The following is a 21,512-nucleotide window of genomic DNA, read 5'->3' on the forward strand; positions in this document are numbered from 1 at the left end:
AGTTCCACTTATATCTATTCTTATACAGTTCGGGTTCAATTTATTTTCAGACTTTCTTTTTAAAATTGAAAGTAAGCCTGGCCAGTGTGGCTCTGTGGTTGAGCATCAACCTATGAACCAGGAGGTCACGGTTCATTTCCTGGTCAGGGCACATGGCCAGGTTGCAGGCTTGATCCCCAGTGGGTATAGGCATGCGGCAGCCGATCAATGATTCTCTCTCATCACTGATGTTTCATTCTCTCTCTGCCTCTCTGAAATCAATAAAAATATTTTTAACTGAAAAGTAATTCTAACAATCCACATCAAATCTCTCTCCTATTGATCTCAAGACAAAAATTCAATAAACTCTACTGCTACCCAGAATTGACATATCCAAAACTTTACACTTAAATTTAAGTATATGGGCCTAGCCAGTTTGACTCAGTGGATAGAGCATTGGCCTGTGGACTGAAGGGTCCGGGTTCAATTCTGGTCAAGGGCACATGCCCAGATTGCAGACTGGATCCCCAAGTAGAAGGCATGCAGAAGGCAGCCAATCAATGATTCTCTCTCATCATTGATGTTTCTATCTCTCTCTCCCTCTCTCTTCCTCTCTGAAATCAATAAAAATATTTTTAAAAATAAATAAATGTAAGTATATGATTACGTGAACCCACACACACACACACACCACTTTATATTTTCTACCAAAACTTTAGTTGGGCAAATACCACATTTTGCAATATTTAGAGTAACTTCTTTATTCTGTGTCCAAGGCAACATGGGTATTGTTAAGATATTAATATTAAACAGACCAAAATATTGTGAAATCCCTTCATAATACAAGTTTATTGACAGAAATAAAACCAAGTTGTTAGCTTTGTTTTATCTTTTCGGTATATGGTATGTGTATGTGAATTATAGGCTTTTGGCTAGCAATATATTAAAAATACAAATTTACTCAGAGAGGAAAAATATACTACGTCCAACTAAACTAAAATTTTGATTAATAGATCTATATTATACAATTACCAATTTTTAAAAATAAGACTATAATAATTATAATCCAAATAGTAATTGAATATAATTCCATTATTTTGTATGTACTTCAGAATTTCATACCAAAGCTGGCCTTTGAGTTATAAAAATTCATTTTCATTATTCAGCACTCATAAGGCAGAGTCAAAGACTGAAATGTATCTATCATAACTCTAGGACAGCATACTGCTGAAGGTGGTTTTAGAGCAAACACTTGACAAGTTTGTTCACATACAATTTTTATTTCCTAATGAAAATGTACAAAAAAAAGAAAACCCACGAAGCTTCCTGTAGTTTAAATTCCAAATAAATAAGATTTTCTATAATCCTATCTAATAAAAGAGTAATATGCAAATTGACCAACACTCCAAGACACAAGATGGCCACCCCCATGTGGTCAAAGATGACTGCCCCCATGTGGACACAAGATGGCCACCACAAGATGGCTGGCAGGGAAGGGCAGTTGTGGCCAGTTAGGGGTGACCAGGCCAGCAGAGGAGAAAATTGGGGCAACCAGGCCAGCAGAGAAGGGCAATTAGGGGAGACCAGGTCAGGAGGGGAGGGCAGTTGGGGGGGAACCAGGCCTGTAGGGGAGCACAGTTGGGGGGGCGGGGGGGACCAGGCCTGCAGGGGAAGACAGTTGGGGAGGACCCAGGCCTGCAGGGGAGGGCAGTTGGGGGGGACCAGGCCTGCAGGGGAGGGCAGTTGTGGGCGATCAGGCCAGCAGGGAGGACAGTTAGGGGTGACCAGGCCTGCAGGGAGGGCAGTTAGGGGCAATCAGGCTGGCAGGGGAGCAGTTAGGCATCAATCAGGTTGGCAGGGGAGTGGTTAGGGAGTGATCAGGCTGGCAGGCAGAAGCGGTTAGGGGCAATCAGGAAGGCAGGCAGGTGAGCAGTTGGGAGCCAGTAGTCCTGGATTGTGAGAGGGATGTCTGACTGCCCGTTTAAGCCTGATCCCGGGAGGATCGGGACATCTCTCGAGGGGTGTTGAGTTATATTCAACATGCAATATTGTGTAAGTTTAAGGTATACAATATATTGATTTGATACACTTATATTGCCATATGATTGTCATAATAACTTTAGCTAACACTTCTATTGAGTCACACAATTATTTTTTCTGGTGTTGGGAACACTTAAAATCCAGTAACTTAGCATGTTTAACTCAATTGGGCAATCGGACATCCCTCGAGGGGTCCCAGATTGGAGAGGATGCAGGCTGGGCTGAGGGACACCCTCCATGCACAAATTTCGTGCACTGGGCCTCTAGTAAATTTTATAATATGATTTTTCAATGTAGTACCTTGAATAACTTCATGTATTAAAAATAATTAAACTTGCCCTGCTTGGTATGGTTCAGTTGGTTGGAATGTCTTCCCATACACCAAAAGGTGGTGGATTCGATTGCCAGTCAGGGCACATATCCAGGTTACGGGTTCGATCCCCAGACGGGGCTCATGTGAGAGGCAAACCATAGGTCTTTCTCTCTCTCTTTTTCTCTTTCTTTCTCTCTCTCTCTCAATCAATAAATAATAATATTTTAAATCTTATTAACTGTTAACAAGATCCAAAAGGAAAAAATTAAATTTAATAAAAGAATAGGAAAATATACAAGCAGAGAAATCTAAAAAAAAAGCCACCAAACAAAATCATTTTGTTGGTTAATGGGCCACTAGCCTCACTTTCATTAAAAAAAATCACCTATGTATATCATCTAATCCTGTGGTCGGCAAACTGCGGCTCTCGAGCCACATGCAGCTCTTTGGCCCCTTGAGTGTGGCTCTTCCACAAAATACCACGGCCTGGGCGAGTCTATTTTGAAGAAGTGGCGTTAGAAGAAGTTTAAGTTTAAAAAATTTGGCTCTCAAAAGAAATTTCAATCGTTGTACTGTTGATATTTGGCTCTGTTGACTAATGAGTTTGCCGACCACTGATCTAAGCCACCCAATCTCACACCCACCACCCCACAGACACAGAAAGCAGCCAAAATATTCACTTTCAAAAAATGTCTAGTAAAATTATTTTTACCTGTAAATTGTTTTCTGTGAGTCTGTTCCACCAAACCATATTGATGGGTACTCCTGATTTACACCTGTCAGCAAGGCAGCCAATAGGGTTCTTTGCTTTTCGTGCCTTTGATCCCATCGGAACTAGCCTCTCCTCCAGCATCCCCAGGCGATACTTTCTTGGCTAGGAAAAAGAAGGAAAGAAACCAGGCCACTCCTAACATCCCCCACACTAATCTAAACTAGCATAACTAACAGAGAAGATACCAGGAATGGTGAAATAGAAAACAAAATTTCTAAGACACTCCCTCTAATTTCCTTGTCACCACCCAGCATTTCCCACCCCCACCCCCAATACACACCTCCAAAATAACCCACAGTCCTAACAGGCTGAAGAGCAATATTATATAAAGCAACAGATGTTTTAGAGGAATACATTATAATCTAAGTTGATAAGACTTTAATGAACAGAAATTAACTTATCAGCAAAGTAAATGCTTTGCAAAAATTTTTCCACTGGCACTTACCTATTCTCACTGCAATATGAAGAAATGGCTTCAAGGGCACAAAATACAAGTAAAAAATTTTCTCCAAATTATACTTTTTTCTGCTCCCTATATCACTGCCTCAATTCCTACTGAGAACTACCCCACTTAAAAGAAGAAGCTAAAGCCTAAAGAATATACTTTTTTTAAAAATTTTTAAACTCTATGCACATTAGACCAGAATACAAGTCATTCTATTTGAAGTGGGCATTCAACTTAAAGTACTCAATGAAAAGAAATAACCTCAGACTTTAAATAAAAATACACAAATATCAATGGTCTTATAAATCTCAGTAATTTGAACAGACTGATGCTAAATAAACTGTCCAATAAAAGGATGAATTCACTGGCTAACATTATATATAATAAAGTTAGTAAACTATCTTAGTGACTGGCAGGGTTTTTTATTATGTGAATGTTAATTACAGTTTCCACCATCTTACTTCTCTTAATTATATCAAATTTGCACTAAATTGAACCTTAAAGGGAATTTGTATATATATTTTTCCTTTAAGGAATAATGACACATTCTTGAGAAGGTATCTAATTTAAGACCTGAAATTTTAAAAATCTATGTTTACTCGTTGTTCTGTCACAAGACTGCTAAAGCAAATAATTAAATTAACTTTCTTCATAAAAGGTGTCAAAACCAGACAAATATATAAAAAATATTTATTCCAGAATAAAAACAAACAATCTGAAGAAAACACTTGATTCCTAAATTTCAAAATGATCTTGTAAATTATGCCAATGGAAATAATTCTATGCAACTTACATTCTCCACTCCAAAAAGGCCCTCCACTATGCTGTCTTTGGTTTAAGGAGGAAAAAAAGTTTTTTAACTTGCATAAGAAAGGCAACAAAACTACCTACATACCCAATTATTATAGCAGTAGATAAAGTTTCATGAAGGTAAAATATTTCCACCTCTAGGCAATCATGAACCAATTCAATTACCCCTCTATGTCTACATCAGAAGCAACTTTTGTAGATGAGAATAAAAATGTAGCCTTCAAAACCATATTACAAATGAAAATTTTAAAGCGAGTTATTTCTAGTAACTAGAGCTCACAACTATAAAGATTTTACATACAGCAAAAATAATATAACCTTAATTAAGCCTTCACTAATTTAAAATTTACATTTTAGAGAATGTCTGGGCTAAGGATTATCCTATTAGAAAAGTTCAACATATCAAAGTTTATTTAACACACACAACCTGTCAAATAGGACTTATACAAGGACACCTAAAATTCCAGTCATATATTTGAAAGCAAGAAAATTATTGCTTTAAATGTTCTTCTGTTAAGATCCTTTACAAATTCAGACTTGCTTTTGACCTGAAAATTTACTTTCTTACATAGAAAGGCATAGCAACATAGAAAAAGGGTTAATCTAATGTGCCATTCTCCCTCCCTCAACAGCTATCATTATACGTTTTTTATTTTTCCAAAGAAGAATTCATCACTCCTCCACCTCTTTCCTATCCCCCCAAAACCTGTAAATAGCCTAAGGATTTTTCCTTTTAGGTAAAAAGAGATCTCCAAACATGTGCCATTACAGATTTAAGTTTCTTCAATAAATAGCCAGCAATTAAAGTTTCATCTAATGTGATACTGAGTGATATGACCTAGATGCTATTTTTTTAAAATATCATTATAAGCAGAAGACAAAATGGTATCTGAAAAGAGAGGACAGCAATAGAAAGTAAGGTGAGGCAAAAAGAAATATAAGTCTCACTGCCTAGAAAGTAAATTATAGTAAAATCTCATTTGTAAACTAATTTCCAAATTATTTGAACTATTATAAAAAAATGTGTTTTCAACTAATCATTTAAGAGCCTACTTTGTATCAGGAACAGTTCTAAGTACTTGGAATACAATAATGAATAAAATAAAGCACTCACCTTTCCCTCAAAAAGTGGACATAATCTAGTAGGTAACAAAATCATGCAAACAGAACACATTCACTGTGATAAAATAAGTGCACATATAATCAAGGTACCAACAGTGCAGAAACAAAGACTTCAACGAGAAAGTGAAGGCCTGAGCAGTTTTGAAGGAGTATTAAATATGCCTAGAGAGAGAGAGAGAGAGACATAGAGAGAGAGAGAGAGAGAGAGAGAGAGAGAGAGAGAGAGAGAGAGCGAGAGCAAGCAAGCTATATTATAGGCTAGGAAAAATGTGTAGGTAGAGGCATAAAGGCACCGTGGTGTTAAGGGAAAACTATTTTATGGTAAGTATTAAGTCTCCTATTAGTAGAGAGACAACCTTAAGAGCAAAAGATGAGGTTTGAAAGCAATAAAAACAAACCAACATGAATTCTTTTATATCCTATGGCAAGGAGTTTGGACTTCATTCCATGGACACCAAGAAACTCATGAAAACTTAACAATGAGAAGTAAACTGGAAACAGGTAGACAAATTGCTGCACTCTGGCAGCAATCCAAGTAAGAGTTTCCCAACCTCAGCAGTAGACTTTGGGTAATTCTTTCTTGTACAGGTCCTGTATTGTAAGATGTCTAGCAACATCCCTGGCCTCTACCCACTGCGCCATGAGTACAACAGCACCAGTTTTGACAACCAAAAATATCTTCAATGTCCCCTTGGTGAAGGGGATCAAAACTGCCCCCATTTGATCCCTGGCCAGTGTTGCTAGATTTGTTGATGGTCTTCTCAGGCACCAAAAGGTCACAGGTTGGATTTCCAGTCAGAGCACATGTCCAGGTTGCAGGTTTGATTCCCTGGTCTGGGTATGTGTGGGAGGCAACTAATCAATGTTTCTCTTTCACATTGATGTTTTTCTCTCTCTTCCTCTGCCTTCCCCTCTCTTTAAAATCAATAAAAACATATTTAATTTAAAAAAACAAAAACTGTCCCCATTTGAGAACCCTGGTCTTGGTAAAGGATGTGAACTAAGGAAATGAAAATGGAGATGGCTCTGCTAGGTTAAAAACAGCTATTGGGGAGGAGGGAAATGGAAAAGCCAAATGGAAGATGAGAAAATAAAAAGGGCAAAACAAAATTTGATGGGAAATGTTTGTTTACCCCCAAGTTAATCCTATCAAGTCCTATTAGTGAATAACCAGCTTTTCTTTTCCTCCTTCTAGTAAGTCAATACTATACACCAAAATTCCACATCTCTTTTGCTCCTCTGGCAAAATATCCAGCAGAGCCTATAACTGGCCTTCTCTCCTCCTCCTCCTCCTACTCCTCCTCCTTCTTTCTCTCTTTCTCACTCTCTCTTTCTCTCTCTCTCTCTCTCTCTCTAATATATACAAATCTCAAGATTCACTACAAAAGTGACTGACGTTTATCATTCTTCACAAACTCTAAATAAACACCATAAATAAGATAGCTGAAAATAGTGTTGCCCTTTTTATTGGATATTTAAAAAATAACTTAGGGCTTGAACAAGTTTTCAAGGATAAGAAAGTCTGATCATGTACTCTAGATCAGCCCTCCTCAAACTGTAATGAACATATGAATCGTCTAGGCATCTTGTTAAAATAAAGATTCTAATTCAGTAGGTCAATTGTGAAGCCCAAGATTCTACATTTCCAAAAAAGCTTCCAAGACTGCTAGTGCTGCTGGTCTGGTGACCACATGCTGAGAAGTAAAATTCTAGAGAATGTCAAAGAAAAGACCTGGATAAGGAACAACTAGTGGTGCAAATAGAAATTGGAGTCACCCTCTCACCCCCAGATAAAAAGGAATAGGGGTTCAATAGTTCAGCACCCCAACTCCTTAAAGCTTGACCAAGATACTTAGAGCCTTCATTACTCATGGTCCCCAAAGTCCTGGCTCTTCAAAAATCTTTGCTCTAATCCATGAAAGCCCATTCCAATGGTTTAAGACTAAGAGAAGTAAACTCTCATTCCTAACTAGACTATGTCAAAGAACAGTAAAAGCTAACTTTAAAAACTGTTTTAATTCCACACACATATTTTTTCATTCATTCATTCATTCATTCATTGACTCAACATTTCAACATAAGGTTTTTTGCCCTTCCTAGAAAAACAATGATAAGCTCTATTCTCTTCCCCTAAAAATTCACGGTCTAGCAAAAGAAAAGTCTATAAATACCACTGCTTATATAGAAAATGTAGTTAAAGCAACCAAGTAACAGACCAATTTTCAATGCACAACTTTTTTGGTAAAATTACAAAACAGCCTCATCTCCAGAAGGTTTCAGATCATCAAACATATGTTACTACATATGATATCATCATCCTATATAATAAAAGCCTAATATGCTAAGTGTCCGGTCATCTGGTCAACCAAAGTGTAATATGCTAATGATATGCTAAGGCCACTCAACTGCTCGTTATGACATGCACTGACCACCAGGGGGCAGACGCTCCAACCGGTAGGTTAGCTTGTAGCTGGGGTCCAGCCAATCGGACTGAGCGAGATGGGCCGGACATGCCCTGGAGCCCTCCCACTGTCCCTCCCTGGCCTCCCAATCCCTCCCTGCACCAGTGGGGTCCCTTGGCCTGGCCTGTTCCCTCTCACAATCCGGAATTCCTTGGGGGATGTCGGAGAGCGGGTTTCGGCCCAATCCCGCAGGCCAGGCCAAGGGGACCCACGGGTGCATGAATTCATGCACTTGGGGGCGGGGGAGGGGGGTCCCTCAGGCTGCCTGCACCCTCTCGGCCAGCTGTGAGCCCAGCTCACGGCTTCTGGCTGAGCAGCACTCCCCGTGTGGGAGCACACTGACCACCAGGAGGCAGCTCCTGCGTTGAGTGTCTGCCCCCTAGTGGTCAGTGCATGTCATAGCGACCGGTCATTCTGCCATTCAGTTGATTTGCATATTAGCCTTTTATTATATAGGATGAGAGAAATCAAATTGTTATCCGACGACAAAAAATTTCCAATGCCCTGAATTTTAAGTAACCCCTTTGAAAATCAAAAATACATTAGGTCCTTGGGTTACGTCGAAGATCCATTCCTGCGGTGCAACGTAATGTGATTTTCGACAAAAGTCGGAACCCACCTACATAAGCACCTACGTCACTCACATGGCGCACATACACAGCAGTAATGAAGTGAAACAGTAAAAAAAATTTAAAAGAAAGATAACAATTCCTGACCTTTACTTGTGGTAAATAAGTAATAAAAAGCATAAAGCACATATGTACATACATCAAAATGATGGAACTTTTTTTTATAACCACAAAACGATGTACATCAAGTCCAACATAACCCGAGGACTGCCTGTATAGTAACTGTGCTTTCACTGTTTCTACTTTGAAACAATGAACGATGACTTAAAGTTGCTATGGATAACACTTTAAAATAATTTGCATTTTATTAATCAGAACATCTTCATATACTTAGAAAATAGTACCCATGTATGAAATATTATCTCCCTTCAGATAATGCTTAATAAATATATTAATTCATTACCTTTTGCAGTAACAACTCATCAACCTACTTCCTGCCATTCCTGAAGGTCCACTAATATTAGGAACCTTTGACCTATAATATACTATATATTTATTTGAAAATAAACTTGCATTTCTTTTACAATCTCTTCTGGCTCACAATGGTCTTCCCTCAATTAAGTAAATATCCTGATATTTTATAGTATTTGTAATTATAAAAAGTAAATATAAGATTGTAATTCCATTAGTCATCAGTGATCAATGTAAACTCACTGGGGAAAAATAGACGCCAAAATGATTAAAACCATTTAAATTTTTTAAATCAAGTAAATTAATTTCCAGGGGTAAAAAAAACTTTAAAAATAAAAAACAAAACAAGTCAACCTCAAAGATTATGTTGTATTTTGTCTTGTCACTCATTATTATTAACTGTGGGCCTTTCATGACAATATATCAAGTGTCTTACATTTTCATTATTTAAATAATAACAATAATAGGATGGGATGGGTGGGTGAATAGATCTACAAAAAGTAGTTCTATAGAAAAACAGACTGTCACAGTTAAAGATCCGCAGATAGGTAAATATCCGTAAATGAAAAAGATCTTTTAATTTGTGGCGTTAATACACCAATCACATATAGGATGAGAGATTGAAAAAAGAGGATGCTACTAAGTAAAAACTGATATGTTATATCAAATATAGCAGAACAAGATATACATATTCACACAAACATATTTTTAAGCTCTACTATGAGCCAGATCCTGGAAAAAGAGTCCTTCTCAAATAAGACACCATAAGTCAGCTCCTTTTGACTCCCCTTCCCTTATCCTAACAAAAAGCTTTAAAATAAAAAACAGAAAAAATAAACATGATACTCCAGAAATGTTTGTCCCCTAATCCCAAAGAATTTTGCTTGTTATTGAAACCTTAAAAATTTACAAAATTGAAAATCTATTCTCTCACTATTAGAAATAAAATGCAAATGCCTAGGTAAAGCTGCGTATGATAGAAATAGCATCCTAAAGTACAACTAACAAGGAAAGTAAATGACAGGCACCTGAGCCTATTTTACTTAAAAATGTGGAGAGGAGAAGAAGAATAGAATGACTAGATGACTGAAAAAGAGAGCAGAGAAGGGCCAAGAAAGATATAAAAGGAGAAACCAAGAATGCCAGACATTAATTTTGAAATTTTGCCTAACAGTGATGGGCAACCTTTTGAGCTGTGTGTCAAACTTCGCCAAAAAACTGAGCATAACTCGGGTAGTGTGTCACTTTGAGGAAAAAACATTATTTCGCAAATGTTTCATCCTCTGCATGTGAGGCGGCCGCGTGTCATCAGAAATGGCTACGCGTGTCATAGGTTCGCCATCACTGGCCTAGGATTTGTCTCAATTATCTGGGGTTGCCCTACATAAAAACTCAGAGCTTAGCAAGAACAGTTAGCAAACTGTCATGCTGAATCACTTCAGTTAAGAATATTTGTAGGCCTTGGCTGAGTAGCTGAGTTGGTTAGACCATCATCCTGATAAAACGCCAAGGTTGTGGGTTTGATCCCCAGTCAGGGCACATACAAGAATCAACCAGTGAATGCATAAATAAGTAGAACAACAAACTGATGTTTTTTCTTTCTTTCTCTTTCTCTTCTCTTCTCTTCTCTCTCTCTATAAATAAATAAATAACTTTTTAAAATTCTATTTCAATATCTAACTTTGCTATAAAGATTTTTTGTCCCAAAAGATTCCTTACCAAAACTTTTACTGCTGACTAGATCACATTTGTGATTCATTCTCAAGTCTTTTCCTATCATATCAGTTCTCAACCTTATCTATCTTACTATTAAGGTCTCCACATGTATTGCTCGTATTAATACAGGGTGTATCCAAAAAACTGTATACACAATTTTAACAGCTGATAGCTTAATTCTGAAAATGAAATGTATTTCAATAACATTGTCTTGTCTTTATATTTATTCAGTGTGTATACATTTTTGGGACACCCTATATATTAACTCCCATTTTTAACAAAACTCCATCTCCAGTGTGTTAAAGCTTAACCTTCCCATCAAGTTTATAGCCATAATTCAATTTTTTCTACCACCACCCTTGGCCAGCTATAATTATACACATTTTTAAATAATCGTCATTTGTTCTATCTATAAAAGTATGTATTCCTATTGTGAAAAACAAAGAAAAAAATTACTGCTTCCAAAACATTGTGAAATATATTTTTTAAATTTTCCTATATATCATGGTCCAATACTTTGATAAAATAAAGATGAATTGCTAGAAAAAAGATCACATAACTGGATATTGCTGAATTATCAAATTGTTATAGTTCTCCATAAACTCTTCTGAATCTGGAGAATTTGTTGCTACTTAGCAATCATAAGATTTCTAAATTGGCACTAATTAGCATGCTGCTGTATAAATGTTCTCTAGTAGGTTCATGTATTGCCTCTTCAGTTAGACTTGAGGAAAGCAGGAAAAATATCATTCCATTCTTAAATTCTCCACATAGCACATATAAGACTACCTAGAGTAACAATACTTAACTAATCGGATTCCAATAATTCATATACTGACAGGCAAAGAAAAAGCAACACCAGGGACTCACCCAACTGAGTCTTTCAGAAAATAATTTACCTAACTAGCTATGAAATATTAGTAAGTATGGCCTATATACCTGTTCTTTGATACCATTGTGAAATAAAAATGTCACTAAGCAATCATGATAGCCTGCTTAGAATAACATGGAATTATAATTAAATATTTACATAAATTTGAGTTACTTCCACTAAAATTACATCATTAAATATATATTATGAATTACTATAACAAAATAGACAGTTTCCATATGCCTTCAATTCAGTGTGTGCCATGCAATATCTTATGCCAAGAGTACTTCTAATATAGAGATTTTAAACCTTCTAAACTCAACCATGAATAATTTCAAAATATATGCAACCTGCACTCTCAGATTACTAAGTATATATAGCCCACTATTGAAAAAAATCTATGTCCCTACATATTATTTTAAATGTAAATGGCAAGAAAATATGGTCCTTCTAAGATATACTCTGTGAACTCTAAATTTATAAGTAAAGACTGACACATAGGTCCTTTCAGTTTGGACAGACATTGAATTTTAGAGATGAAAGAAAGCAATTATCCAGGCCATGCTCATCACTTCACAGATGTGAAGATTATATTCTAGAAAATTGGCCCAAGGTCACAAAGCTAGAGATCCAGGACCTCAAAAATCGCACCTATATTAATCTGTTTCCATTAGAATATATTCTAATATCGCTCCAAATATTGAGGTCATATTTGTAGTAACACTTTCTTTTATTATTTTCCTTTACTAAAGTAAATTTTAAAAGGATGCACACTATATCTTCCTTTTTTGAGTCTCCAGTGATTTTTACTATTTTCTCAAAAATAACATCAGTACCTCTAAGTCATATATTTCTACTATAATGTGTAGTGCACCAAACCCTCATATTAGAAATACTTGTATTTATTTGCCATTCTACTTTAACCTTCTATTCATACATCAGAAACACTACTTAAAACAGTTAACCAATTATTAATTCAAGGATGTGAAAAGGCCATTAGAGGGACCACTAAGACCACTTTAGTTTCCCCTACACTAAATAGGTCCAGATAAATTGATTTCTAGGTTGTTTCTGCTTTTCCGCATTTTACTGGCTTTGTCTATTGTCACTTCTTATTACTGCCAATGAGCCCGCTTGTATCCAACTCTATTCCACTTATACCATATGCAAGAGTAAATATGTTCCTGGTGAAAACCTTTAAGAAAGTCTAAAAAATCAAAACTATACATTTTAGTCTACTAATTACAGATGCTTAAAAGCATTTTGTAATTAATTACCTCCTTGTTCTCAACTGTTTCAAATTGAAGATAATACTAAGTACATGAGGTACTGATATAATTCATACCTGACCCCATAAATTTTTTATCTTGTAAATATCTTGTCTTCTTGAATTTCATTTTATACCAGCCTCTAATCAGATACCTCCTAAAAGCATTTTAAGCTTATATCAGTTTTCTAAAATTAATATTCTTTTCTTCTGGGTCTTTCTTTCATTACTTAGGAAAATGAATTAGTTATAACTTTATAGTAATTTCCACCAAGTTTTACAAAATGTTTTTAAGAGATTTTAAACTGTTTTTAAACAGTTGGGCCAATTATGAAAAGTTAGGGATTTTAAGTTTGCCTTGTAAGGAGTAGTTTAAATTAGGGTAGAAATCTTTGAAAGTTAAGACAAAGCAGTCAGAAAATAAATTTAAAACATAATCAAATATGGTGACAGAAGAAGATCTGACTTTGAGTGATGAGCACACAGTGCAATATGCAGATCTTATAACAGAGAAATCCACACCTAAAACCTGTATGATCATATTAACCACTGTCACCCCATAAATTTAATAAAAGGAAAAGAAAAAAAAACATAATCAATATACCTAAAATGAGTCACATCGATAGCAATTACATCAAATTAGATGTTATCTTAAAAACAGAATACTAAAGTATCTTAATACATACAAAAATAAGAAGTATTTCAAGCCTTTACATAAAATGTTTCTATTTCATGCACACAGATGAAATAAAATTCTACATACAGCAGATATATAACAAAGAAAGGGTAAACAAAAAGAAAGAAAAGTACTACAGTCCATGAAAAGCCCTCTCTCCACTTAAGAGAATATTGCACGATATAGGTAATGACTAGTATCACTTCTATATTCTATTTTGCTTCAAATAAGTTTCAATTTCACCTACCTTTCTTCTTTGAGAGATGTTGAGGGCACCAAAGTCATTAAACAAGGATGCAGCAGGTGAAGTGAGAGGATCTGGAAGGTAAGTTATGTAAGTTTCCACACAGATAACTCCGGTAACCCACAAGTCTAATAATAAATGTTTAACTTGGCAATGCTTACAAAAGTAATGAAAATCACATACTACACTAACAGTTAAACTCAATGCCTCAAATACAGTGGATATTCAAATATTTTCTGAGTGAATAAAACACAAATTGGAGAATACTGCATTCAGCCAATACTCAGTACACATTTATTCAAGAAGCTAAGCAGATTAGGATGCTTCTATTTGCTTAAAACTAAAAGAAAAATCAAACAGAAAACAAAAAAGATGGCTTTTAACCATGTTATTATGAATGTGTTTATGAAGGAAGTCTACCTGCAGTAAATGTTTATTTAGAGACCAAATCATGAGAAAAATAAAAAAGGGGATGACAGAGAGGTAGTCAGCTATACTCTGAGTGATCACTCTTGGTTTTAACACTTAGGCAAGGCCCTAAAACCATCTACTCTAAAAATATTCCACACTTTTAAGTTTATCACAGATATTTTATATTCTTATTAAAAAAAGGTAAATTAAGTTTTAAAACACAATCATGAAATCCAAAGATTTTACAGATTCAGAGTTCTATTGTTTTATGGTCAGAAGTTACAAACAAAAGTGTAAGTCTAAATTGTTTTCCACTTAAAAAATCAGAAGTTTCTGAAAAGGTGTGCATAATACACATTAAAATAGTTATCTTCAATTCTGAGATTTAAGTTAATCTTATGTTTCTCATTAAATTATCTGTAAAACCCTAAAAAATATATAGTAAATACTCTCATTTAAAGAAACCTCATACCCCAACCAGTTTGGCTCAGGGGAAAGAGCATCAGCACACAGACTGAAGGGTCCTGGGTTCAATTTCGGTTAAGGGCAGATACCTCGGCTGTAGGCTTAATCCCCCGGGCGTGTGCGGGAGGCAACCAATCAATGTGTTCTCACATCAATGTGTGTCTCTCTCTCTCTCTCTCTCTCTCTCCCCCTCCTCCTTCCTTCCACTCTCTCTAAAAATTAATGGAAAAATATCCTCTGGTGAGGATTAACAAAACAAAAAATGGAAATAATCCACATGCAAATTCTTATTGTCACCATTATTAATAACTGTTAACATTTTACTGATGCAGTCTTAATACTCAATTGTTACTTTTTTTTTTTTTTTTTTAATCATCCTTTGGCCTGGCCAGTGTGAGTCCGTAGTTGTACCGAAGAATCTCAGGTTCGATCCCCAGCCCCCATCCAGGTACATGTGAGAGGCAACCAATTAATGTCTCTCTCTCATATTGATGTTTCTCTCTCTCTCTTCTACTCTTCTTCCCTCCCTCCCACTCTCTCTAAAAAGCAATGGGGAAAAAATCCTCCAATGAAGATCAACAACGCTACCCCCCCCCAAAAAAAATCCTTGAACATTTATTTTTTAAAAAGGATACCGAAAGATACCTGGAACTTCTATATCAAAAGCCTTAAAATGTCCATAATCTTTGAAACAGTAATTCCATATCTAAGAATGTTTCTAAAACAACTCAAAATATGAACACAGATTCATACACATAATCAAATATTGGAGTATAATTAATTGTTGTTTTTTTAAGAATAAAAACAAAAATAGTTCAGAAAATTATGAAGAGAAATAATAGAATTCAGTTTATAATGATCAAGAAATATCCATTAAAATATATTTAACTAGAGGCCCGGTACACGAAATTCATGCGGGGGGGGGGGGGTCCCTCAGGACAGCCTGTACCCTCTCCAATCTGACATCCCTCTCACAATCCAGAACTGCTGGCTCCCAACTGCTCACCTGCCTGCCTGCCTGATTGCCCCTAACCGCTTCTGCCTGCCAGCCTGATCACCCCCTAACCACTCCCCTGCCAGCCTGATCGACACCTAACTGCTCCCCTGCTGGCCAGATTCCCCTAACTGCCCTCCCCTGCAGGGTTGGTCACCCCTAACTGCCCTCACCTGCAGGCCTGGTCCCCCCAACTGCCTTCCCCTGCAGGCCTGGTCACCCCAACTGCCCTCTCCTGCAGGCCTGGTACCCCCCAACTGCCCTCCCCTGCAGGCCTGGTACCCCCCAACTGCCCTCTCCTGCAGGCCTGGGTCCCCCTCAACTGCCCTCCCCTACAGGCCTGGTCCCTCCCAACTGCCCTCCCCTGCAGGCCTGGTCACCCCCAACTGCCCTCCCCTGCCGGCCATCTTGTGGCGGCCATATTGTGTCCACATGGGGGAGAGGCCATCTTTGACCACATGTGTGTTGGAGTGATGGTCAATTTGCATATTACTTTTTTACTAGATAGACTGTGATCTTGAAATTAAGTATTACAATGTATATACTTAAGTACTGCTATGTATTATCTCTATCATAAAAACCCTGTGGTCGTGACACCGTCACAGCGGAACGACCAAGGACTGGTCACCAGGAGGCTGTGAGCACTGCAAGGCGCGTGAAGGTGGGCGGAGCTGTGAGCACAGTGAGGCTGTGCAGAGGATGGGGCCACGCAATTTCATGCGCTGGGCTTCTAGTGTATATATAATACAAATTTTAATAGTTCCTGAATATGAAATAATAGATCATTTTTTACTTTCTTCCTTATACCTGTCCACAACTTTCAAAATTTCTACAATGGACATATTGTTTTAAGAGTAAGAAACATACATATAAGAGAGGAAAAGGAACCAAGCCTTACCATGGCCTGCATATGGCTTGGCACTGTCATTTAGAAGGCTTGGGGAGCTGCTACTATTAGTCATTCTCTGAAAAAGAAAATATAGATACATAATATCACTAGAATTAAGAATATTCAACCAATTAAGACTAACTTTCTTTGCTTCTTCCCCTCCTATCCATCTTTCACATTACTAATACTCTAATCACTGCTACTTGGATTACAATAATCTATGCAAAAACTTCCAAACACTGTATAACACATCAAATGAAAATTTTATTCACTAGTCAGGTGTTTAAAACTAAAGCTGAAGACCTATTTTGAATTGCACTTGTATTAATTTATCAGCCTGGGCAAGACACACATAACTAACTACTAAATTTCCTTGTCCATAAAATTTAAATTCCAATATCCACTCAAGATGTAAAGTGACTACATATAAAGAAATGCTCTCTAATATCTTCTCCCAACGCATATTATCCTTCGTGTACCTTAGAGACTCTATAAAATTAGGCTATTCACTGTTCTCTAAATGTTTCATGGTTTCTCAACACACTCCATAATCTCTATGGTGTATCTCCATCATAACAAGCCTTCATCCCACAACCACCAAACACATAGAGGAGTGAAATAGTTTCTTCCTGTCTACCTCTACATCCTCCATGGTTGTCCCAACCTTAACCCCACCCTAGAAAGCTCACCCTACTCCAACCCTAAAGGAGATAAGATGCCTTAACTATATCCCAACTACCTCTTTATCTAAAATCCCACGTCCTCCTGATAAATAAATTTAGGAATAAATGAAGACTTAGATCAGTGGTACCCACATTGGGCACATGTCCCACAGGGGGGCAATTAGATTTTTAAGGGGGGCAATTCAAGAATAAATTATTAACAGTGAATTTTTTTGAATTTCTTATGGTTCTAAGGGCCTCATACACAGTATATAAATATATATTGTGATATATTTATGCATTTCAGTTCCCTATTATGTTTTAAACTTTATTTGCTATTTTTTTCATATCACTTTACATTTTTTTAACAATTTCTTGGTGATTTCTTCCTCAGTACTTCAACCGTCCTTTCATTCTTTTATTTTTCTCTTTCATGGTTGCCATGTTCTTTGGAAGTGTGTTTAGACCAAGTTAATGGCCTTTTAGGCTTCCTCCATGTGAATAGGAGTTCACTTTTTGAATAATAAGAATTATGTGTCATGGGGGGAGGGGGCATATCAGGATTTTATGCTTAGGTGGGGCATGGCCAAAGAAAGGTTGGGAACTACTGCTCTAGATGCTCTCCACCCTCAGAATAAACTTTACTGTTTAAACTCATACTAATGATACCTGCAGCAAGGGATACTTGGTTTCTACAGGGCTTCCAAATCCATTGACTCCTATAAAGCTGGTGCTGAAATAGGAATCTGTGAGACTGGTATCAGTTAAAGCACCTCCATCTATTCCAGGAACTGAAAGAGAAAAAAAATTCAAGTATTTGATTATTTAAAAGCACAAATATTGATGTGGTTTCTGTGTTCCTAAATAACTTTTGAAGTGTCAATCTGCCACACTTATTTTTATTTACCTATTCATAACAAAGGCAAGACCAAATAAAATTGGCTCAGCTCTAAACATTTGTTAAACAATGCTCAAGTTGACTGTTGTTTTCCTACAGAGATAGTAATTTATTTTGTATCAGTCACCTAAAAGCTACCAAGCACAACATGAAGAAACAAATCAGACTTGGATTTCAAGTTTCTTTCTTTAACTTTGCAAGAGACCAGCAGAAACTATAAACCACTGCAATTTCCTCAGGACTGTTTTATTATGAAAAAACATTTATTATGAAAAAAAATCAGCAGACTCACATTAATTCATAGTTCAGTAAAAACAATTCTATAGAAGTAGAAATGGAATAGAGTTCAGGGATGACACCCTGTCTATGGATTTTAGGACAGGATAATACAGAATGATTTTAAGTAGAACAATCCATTTATATATGAACAAAGTCATGGACAATATGTTTTAGTAGTACATTCCAAGTACTACTTCTTGGTAAGTACTTGGAATGCTGCTATTTTTAAGCTGCTAGTTAAGTACAAAGCCTTACACTTCATAATAGCTGAACTGCAAGTAGAATTTGCCCTCTTCTGTGCAGAACCTCTAAGAACCACTGAAACCACTCCCACTCCCAACAAGAAGTAATCTAACCCTAGCTGGTTCCGCCACAGACTCAAGAGTCCCAGGTTGGATTCCTATCAATGGGTCTCAGTCACATCGATGTTTCTCTCTCTGTTTGTCCCCCCTCCCTTCTACTCTCTCTAAAAATTAATGGAAAAATACCCTCAGGTGAGGATTAACAACAATTTAAACCAAAATAAAGTAGACTAAAGAAATACTGATAGTTGGATGTAGGGTGCTATAATATGAATTTTGGTATACCCCCAAAATCATATATTGAAATCCTAAACCCTAAAAATGATGGTATTAGGATGTGGGACCTTTAGGAGGTGCTTAGGTCATGAGAGTGGAGCCCTCATGCATGAGATTAGTGTTCTTATAAAAGAGACCTTACAGAAATTCCTAGACCCTTCCACCATGTGAGAACACAACAAGAGGGTGCCCATCTATGAATCAGGAAGTGGGTCCTCACCAACCAACACACATAATCTGCCAGTGCTGTGATACTGGACTTCCCAGCTTCCAGAACTGTAAGAAATAAAAATTCTGTTGTTTATAAACCACCCAGTCCGTGGTATTTTGTTAGTGCAAGACAAACTAAGACACAGAGATGTAGGAATGTAAATTGGTGCAGCTACTATGGAAAACAGTATGGAGGTCCCTCAAAAAATTAAATATAGCCCAGCCAGTGTGGGTCAGTGGTTGAGCATCAACCAATTAACCAGGAGGTCACAGTTCAATTCCCGGTCAGGGCACATGCCAAGTTTGCAGGCTCAATCTCCAGTAGTGGGTGTGCAGGAGGCAGCCAATCAATGATTCTCTCTCATCATTGATGTTTCTATCTCTCTCTCTTTCTAAAATCAATAAAAACATATTTTTTAAAAAGTAAGTATAAAACTACCACATGATCCAGCAATCTTAATTCTAGCTATATATCCAAAGGAAATAACGTAACTATCTCAAAAAGAGGTACTTGCATCTCTATGTTCACTGCAGCATTTTTCATAATAGTCAAGACATGGAAACAACCTAAGTATTTATGGAGATGAATGAATAAAGAATCTCTCTCTCTCTCTCTCTCTCTCTCTCTCTCTCTCTCTCTCTCTCTCTCATACACACACACACACACACACACACACACACACAAAATGGAATTATTATTCAGTCATAAAAAAGAAGGCAATCCTGTAATTTGTGACAACATGGATGGACCTTGGGGATGTTATACTAAGTAAAATAAGTCAGAGAGAAAAAGTTAAATACTGTGTGATCTTACTTTTCTGTGGAATCTAAAAATGCCAATTCAAAGCACTAGAGAGCAAAACAATAGTTGCCAGGGGCTGGGGATTAGGAGAAATGGGGAGGAAACTGGTCAAAGAATACAAACTTCCAGCTATAAGATGAACAAGTTCTGGAGATCTAAGGTACAGCACAGTGACTATAATTAACAATTAACAATATTGTATAAGAGGGTAGATCCTAAAAGTTATCACACATACAAAAAAAAGGTAATTATGTGTGTGTGTGTGGGGGGGGGGGTGTTAACAACCTTTATTGTGGTAATCATTTTGCAATAAATGTATGTCAAATCATCACATTATATACCCTAAACTTACATATGTTACATACCAATAATATCTCACTAAATCTAGGAGAGAGAAAAACATTCCACACATACAATTACACTTGAGTTCTTGTTTTAAAAAGTTAGTTTCAGAAGGAAAGGAAGGGGAAATGGTATTTCAAAAGTAGTTAGGAAAATCACTAATGTACAGTATATTACTCTATGCTATATAGACCACAAAAATACTAATTTTTCTTAGAAGGTACAAAGTACATACATGTCCTACCTACATCATAGGATATTCAAAGAGAAAAGGGTTGTTACTTTTAAGTTTAAACTGCATAAGCATAGATATGTTAGAGACCTTAATTACCACGACTAGAGAATCCAGAACTTTTCATTCCTTGTACCCTTTATTTTTGCAATTTGTTTTAAGTAAACTTTATAACATCTCTGTGGAATAACAATTTGCAATCCACTTTAAATAAGGCTTACTATTTCTATGAAAGGTCTGTTAAAATCTTTTATTTTAACTATTATATCTCTATGGAATAGTGATTAAACATCACTGTATAAATATGAATCTCAGTCCAAACAACAACTGTTGGAAAAGTTGATATCTCTTATTTTGCAGTTAAGCCAATTGTGATTCAGAGTGATTAAATAGCTTTCCCAAAAATCACAAAGCTAGTAAGTGACAGAACTGAGATAAAAAAGCCAATTCTCTATTGCACTGAACTGCCATTCAATTTTTGAGAGAGGGAAACAGAAATGAAAAGATGAAATTTCAAGCCTTCAGTTCTTAAATGATCATGAGACACTCCAACTTTAAACCCAAGGGTCTTACAGTACCTAAAGAGTTAAAACTTCTACATCTGTCAGCAGTTACCCTGCAACTATTAACATATAAATGTGTATGGTAATAATCTACTAAAAAAAAAAAAAAAAAGAGTCCACCCCACAGCTTAACTAAAGAAACATTCTCCATGACTAGCTTTGTCCCTTCTAGATGAAATTACTTCAATTTCCCAAAACACCACAATAGATCAATGTTACCCAAAGGAACTCTAAAGTCAACTAAATTTGGTAAATGCTGAGGACAAAAAATAAAAGTAAACCATTTTTTTACTGGAAAACTTTCTCAGAGCCTGCATATACAATGTGGACTGACAATCTAAAAAGGAAATAGAATACTTCCCAAATTTACTTGACTAGAGAACCCTTTCTACATAGAGCAGCTTGCGGGACTGGAGTTTCATAGAACACA

General features: G+C 36.5%; 1 protein-coding gene across 3 annotated transcripts in view; it reads right to left on the bottom strand.

Annotated features, from left to right (window-relative positions):
- The window catches only part of PAN3 (poly(A) specific ribonuclease subunit PAN3), a 182,212-nt gene that overhangs the window by 141,073 nt on the left and 19,627 nt on the right, over nucleotides 1-21,512 (bottom strand). For 2 of the 3 annotated variants that reach the window (XM_008158175.3, XM_008158177.3), the window contains exons 2-5: nucleotides 17,848-17,969; nucleotides 16,526-16,592; nucleotides 13,761-13,831; nucleotides 3,045-3,206 (exon numbers count right to left, since the gene is read on the bottom strand). In XM_008158175.3, the coding sequence (XP_008156397.1) occupies nucleotides 3,045-3,206; nucleotides 13,761-13,831; nucleotides 16,526-16,592; nucleotides 17,848-17,969 (422 nt within the window). The remainder of the gene's footprint in view (nucleotides 1-3,044; nucleotides 3,207-13,760; nucleotides 13,832-16,525; nucleotides 16,593-17,847; nucleotides 17,970-21,512) is intronic. The other variant, XM_008158176.3, reaches the window with a different exon arrangement.

Source organism: Eptesicus fuscus, chromosome 7 (assembly GCF_027574615.1).
Source record: "Eptesicus fuscus isolate TK198812 chromosome 7, DD_ASM_mEF_20220401, whole genome shotgun sequence".
Taxonomy (NCBI): domain Eukaryota; kingdom Metazoa; phylum Chordata; class Mammalia; order Chiroptera; family Vespertilionidae; genus Eptesicus; species Eptesicus fuscus.